Source organism: Etheostoma spectabile, chromosome 22 (genome assembly GCF_008692095.1).
Source record: "Etheostoma spectabile isolate EspeVRDwgs_2016 chromosome 22, UIUC_Espe_1.0, whole genome shotgun sequence".
Lineage (NCBI taxonomy): Eukaryota > Metazoa > Chordata > Actinopteri > Perciformes > Percidae > Etheostoma > Etheostoma spectabile.
Window position 1 is genome coordinate 17,171,841 of NC_045754.1, and position 6,000 is coordinate 17,177,840.

Here is a 6,000-nt window from a genome sequence, read left to right on the forward strand (position 1 = left end):
TCTCAATCAGTCGCACTCTGCATCCCGCCAATTAATGTCCGGATACCAAATGGATGGATTCAACCTTTAAAGCCTGTTTGCAGATAATACACATGTAAACACTCACAGTGGGTGAGGTAAACAAGACTAAAGGAATGCATGTGTGTGGCGAATACACCCAAAGATGCCAGTGCCTTGCCACCAAAACCCACTGAAAACTCCCAGTTTTTGTGCGATAAGACAAAGACATTCCGTGTGAACATGATAAAGACCAATTTGACTTTCAACAGCACCAGTGAGAGTGAAAAGGGCTTAAAACTACATATTTGTACATATTAGTATGCGTTGAACATCTGTTATTGCCATTAAAATGCAATGGATTTCGAGAAAATAAACTCTTGCACAAAGCGACACCAAATCCTCACCGTATCATAGCAACCTTAACACGAGATCCGGACATGGGCTCAAGGGTAATTCGTGAGTCACTGACCTTCGATCCCTCCGTAACTTTGGACCAGTCATCAGGCAATTAGGGGCCTAGGTGAGCAAGAGCAGCCATCCCAGCCTGGTTGCATCTCACCGGTAACACAGTGATGGGGTCTCGACAGTGTTACGGCCCTCAGGCTTTTCTCTTTCCTCGGCCTGTTTTTTGTGTGCAAGCAAGAGAGAAAAGATTGTGTTATGCAGTGGCGAGGTACACTCATTTGTATTTCGACCCTGGAAAATGTTTGTGCATGTATGCAAGTGTCTACATATTAATGTCTTTGGTTGTGTGCCTTCCTGTGTGTGGGTGCGTTAACGCATTGTATGGACTGGAAGAGTATGTGTGTGTGTGTGTTTGTGCGCCGGTCTTAATGCAGCTCAGAGCGCAGGGGGATAACAGGGAGTTTGTTGTTGGCCTTGAGTGCCCGGAGAGGCTGTAGTTGTGGCAGCTCCAGTGCTCCGAGTTCACAGACGTAGCCTTTAGCTGTCGAAGCTGTCGATGCTGCCTTCGCGCTCATTGTGGTTCCACAGCGTCTGTGCATTAGCAAGCAGGGCCTGTTTTAATGAGTGTGTGTGTGTGTGTGTGTGTGTGTGTGTGTGTGTGTGTGTGTGTGTGTGTGTGTGTGTGTGTGTGTGTGTGTGTGTGTGTGTGTGTGTGTGTGTGTGTGTGTGTGTGTGTGTGTGTGTGTGTGTGTGTGTGTGTGTGTGTGTGTGTGTGTGTGCGCAAAAGCAGCCACTTTGCGCCGTCTCATACTGTTTACACAGCAACACACACACTATGCTAAAATGTAATATTTGCTAAAGTGCACTTCTACTTTAAATATTAGCAATAAAGTATTAAAACAATGCACTACAACTTGAATGAAAAATAGTTGATCGGTATATTTTAAAAGTCGGGACTACTTTGCAATTTCTTGTATATGTTTTGACACAAAAGGGTCGAGGGCTTTGCGCCTCTTGATATAATCCACACTTTCAGAGTGTGAAAAAATATTTTTTATGCATTAAGAAATGTTTACAACGTGTAAACCAAAAATTTGAATTATCTGAGATGATTAGAATCTTGACACACAAGTGAGTTCACAGTTATGTAATGCCATGAAAATGTAGAAATGTATTATTTCATCCCTAGAATAGAACAAAGCTAAAATTATTACATTGTAACTGTAGGCACTCCACATGTTTACCATTAAAGCGGTGGTAATTAAAAACTACATCTGTGTTTGGATGAAATCTGATTTCAGACTCGTTTAAAAATAGGCAGACTCTTCCTGCCATTTAAGTACATTTTAGCTGTCAGGATTTCTGACGTGTCGCCTATATTTAAGTTATTATCACTGATATATTTAATCCTGCAGCAAGAAAAGAATTATATCATCACAGAGGTTTCCATATGTATCATATAGATGTGACTGGTTCCACGGGGGGGAAAAAGTTTCACATAGTGAGATTTTTACATGTATCAAGCTAAGGTTTACTTAATTACAACCTCCAGGCAATGCAGGAACCCTTTTTTAAATTCTGTGAATGTTAATATGCTAAATAATGCAGATCTCCGACTCTTCAAGCATGAGACACACATCTGGCGGCTTACCATTTAAATTACAGGAAAAAAAAGAGTGAGACAGATAGAAAAAAGAAAAGAGGGTTAGGATGAAAAAATACTTCAAAAGTAATTTTCCAAAGAAGAGAAGAATGGGGAAAATGTATTACAACCAAACTTAATTTCTTTTTCGATTTTTCATCATTTCTAATTGCATACATTAGAGCGTTGAGGCTGGGAAGGTTCGGCTCCGGGACTGTGGGAGACAGAGATGACTGTGCAATGGGAGCTCTATAAGTTATCACTTCTCTCTCTACAGAGTCAAATCAGCCTTTATAGATTCAGCAAGTCTCCAGATAGTATACCAAAACAAGCTGACTACCTGCATCAGAGTACAACAACAAGACAAAAGCAACACTTGCAGTTGTGTTCAAATGAAATGCAAAGAACATTTGATTTGATTTCTTGGTACACTGGAAACAACATATTTTACAACAACAGTCATTCTTCCATTTTGTCATTACATACCTGTGAGGTTTAAGTATTTTAACTCAATCATAAATTATTTTTGTATAACCAAATGTAAACATTTTAATTTGTATTGTGGCGTGTTAAGTCATTTTCATAATTCAGATTTTTTGTTGTTTATTTTTCTGTTTCAATTATTGCTTCTTTTGGGCTATTTCATCAGCACTTCTAACAAGTGTATACCCGTAATCATTTGGATACTGTAATATAAATACCACTCAGCCACCCCTGATCCTGTCTATGATTGCCAGATGTGGTTTGCAAAAAGAAAACAAACATGAACTTTTCTTTCTTTTTCACACTCCCTTTCACGTTACTTCTCTTTTTTCGGGGGGGGGGGGATGCAGGGAAGAATTCCTCCTCGGGAGCCATATCTGGAAACACGGGAGAGAAGAGGGATGTATGCAGGGAGAAAGCAGAGGGTGGGATTCACTACAAGGTAACACTGTGATTTACAGGAAAGTGCTCCCGCCCTTGAAATGAGCACCCTCTCTCTGCTTTTCCTTTTCCCTTCCTTTCCCGCCCCATTCTGCACCCCTACACACACCTCCCCGGCTTATTATCTGAGATTTGTCAAAATACATTTCACACTAACAGGTATTTTTCAGCCTTCAAAGCCAGTTTTGATCTGCTTGACAAGCCAAAGCAGCTCAAATTCTGTGAAATCAGCAATGCCAGCCAGGCCTCCCGTTTTTTCCTCCAAGCCGCACTAAACACGCCTCTTCCTGCGTTACAGAGGACTTAAGCTAAATTAATCAAAGCTTGCATGTTACCTGCCATACTTTGAAGTGGTAATTGCAAAATGACTCTGTGTGCTGATCTGGCATTGCTGCCTCCCGAACCGCCCCTGCCATTGTGCCTCCGCTGCGGCCTTTTGTTGTTGGGATGTTATTGTTGAGGTTGTGAGAAGCCTATGAACAACATCAACCCTCCGTCTGTCACACACACATCCTCCTCTCATGCCTTTCTCCTCTCTCCCGCCAAGTCTTTATTCCTACTAACCTCCTCCTACTGATGTACAGGATGCTCCTCAGACTGCCGTTAATCTGCGATGACCTGTTAAATGAATGAGTTTGTTGATATGAGGTTTTTATTTCTCTGCAGCCTCTGTAGACCGTGTTTTTTTTCTTCTTTAAAACCTTGCTAACTCTGTCAAATGTCGTGGTGCGGAACCCAGTTGTCTAATGATTAAGTGGAGTGATCTCCAACCTGCCCCAGCCTGGGAACGCAAGGGATCAGATTTCAACCCTTCAACCTGCAGAGCAGGCCTAATTAAAATGAATTTTCTCCAGGCGACCACTTTGCCCACAGGGCAGGAATCCAGCTATATACGGAATCTGCTCTTAAGGTATTGCATTAAATTTATTGTGGGGAGACACCAGAGAACATTGTGGTTTATATATCTCCTGCATTTTTTTCTCTCTGCTTTTTTCCCCCCGCTTCTTTCCACCTTTTTATTGTGATCATCACTCTGGAATCCAAGCTTGCTTTGGCAAAGATTGCCCTATGAAAACGGATGGAGCTTTTATAGGGCCTTGCTCATTTACTACTTCCTGGGCCCAGGTTTATCTCAGTGGGAGAGAGAGAGAGAGAGAGAGAGGGAGACGAGAGAGAGGAGAGATAAGAGAGAGAGAGAGAGAGGAGAGGAGAGAGAGAGAGAGAGAGGAGAGAGGAGAGAGAGAGGAGAGAGAGAGAGAGAGAGAGAGGAGAGAGAGATAGAGAGAGAGAGAGAGAGAGAGGAGAAAAAGAATGGGGGAATGGAGAAGGAGAGGAATGGAGGGGGAAAAAAGAGGGGGGGGAAATGGAGAGAGGTAGAGTAAGACAGGGGAGGAAGAAAAAGAGAGGTTGCTTATTCCAACAGTGGATCTCATTAACATACATCAGTGAGTATTTCACAACTTCAAGCAGAAAGGCACTAAGCCCACCCAAGGGCAACACAGGCAGGGCTGACAGGGCCAGGGAAAGCAAGCCGTTAACATGTTGGCGGCTTAACAAATAATATCTGCTCCCAAGTACCTTGGTGAAATACTGTATCTAAAACCCCACTTTCTAACTCCATTTGACTGTGTTTATGACGATGACAGTAAACGACTTGCGCGGAAAGAAACAGTGCCAGCTGCTCAAATATCACATATTTAACACCACCCTCACCGTACGCACTTTTCCCAAATGAACTCAAGTTGAACGATGGCGTGCCGTATGCGATTTTGCCATCATTCTCGTTTCATGTCAATTGAGGCGCGGTTGAGATATAGGAGAGGCTCCAGAGTGCCACGCACACTGTCACTGTCTCTGTCACCGTGTGCATCCCCCAAGATAAATTCAGAGGCCTGTTTCCTGCTTTGATTACAAATGACATCCGCATGTGTTCTCCCCGATTTCTGCTCCTCACAGAAGAAGCCAATCAAGAAGACAAATAGCTGCGGCCCCAGCATGAGCGGCAGCGGCGCACCGCCTCGGCAGGCAGACAAACAGAAGATGCAGCCTTCAATGGAGAACATCTCCACAGAGGAGATGGAGGAGTATACATTCTCCCTACAGTAAGTCTCACCACTCATTATCCTGCCTCAGTCTAGCAAAATTCAAACGTGGAGAAAAACAAAGAAGAAGAAGAAGAAGAAGAAAAATGTGGGTGACAACTGGTGACAGTGATGTGCAAGGCATCAAGCAGACCTACACTGCCAAAAAAAACGAGCCTATAACACCTCCTGTACAGATATTAATACAGTAGTCACGTCTTGCAAGGGAAAACCTCACTAAATGGTGTTTCGGCTATGGCTGTAATCTTAAATATCTCAATTTTAATACAAAATAAATAAGTCCCAGGGAGAGTCATTTTCAAAGCCTCATGGCCTAATCTGTCCAGAGTAAGAACTTTGTTGGAAAGTATGGACATTCCACTGTCAAAAAGAGCTTTATTTTAATAAAATCCTAACTGTTCTGCATTAGAATATATACTGACTCAAATGCTCTTTTTTATTATTATTATAATTGATATGTGATTTACAGTTTTGAGACAAACTAATCAGTCTTATTCAACCTAATTTGGTTTTTGACGATATTGTAGTCGCTCAACCTACACCCATTATGTCACCATGTGGTGTATTTGTTTATGACTCCTCTGCACAACAAAATGCAACAGTGGAGGCTTGGAAAAATTAGTTTTCCTCTTTGCCGTGGCTTACAGCATTAGATTTTAATGAGAAAACAGGGATGTATGAAATACAAACAGAGCAGGAAGCATAACATTTCAAACACCTTGGCCGACAAGGTGTGCCCACAGAGCATCCGAATACGCTGAAAGCAAAATTGCTTATTTCAACAAAAAAGTCACAGGTATTTTATTTTTTATTTTTTTGGGAACGTCAACTAAATTAAGGGGAGGGGATCACGACACACTGTGTTTCTGGGGGGGGGAGTCAGAGAGAGAGAGGGAGAGAGAGAGAGAGAGAGAGAGAGAAAGAGAG

General features: G+C 42.4%; 1 protein-coding gene across 1 annotated transcript in view; it reads left to right on the forward strand.

The window, feature by feature from the left end:
- ofcc1 (orofacial cleft 1 candidate 1) overlaps positions 1-6,000 on the forward strand; it is an 81,081-nt gene that overhangs the window by 25,601 nt on the left and 49,480 nt on the right. The window contains exons 13-14 of the mRNA XM_032504400.1: positions 2,881-2,972; positions 4,928-5,073. Coding sequence (XP_032360291.1) covers positions 2,881-2,972; positions 4,928-5,073 — 238 coding nt within the window. The remainder of the gene's footprint in view (positions 1-2,880; positions 2,973-4,927; positions 5,074-6,000) is intronic.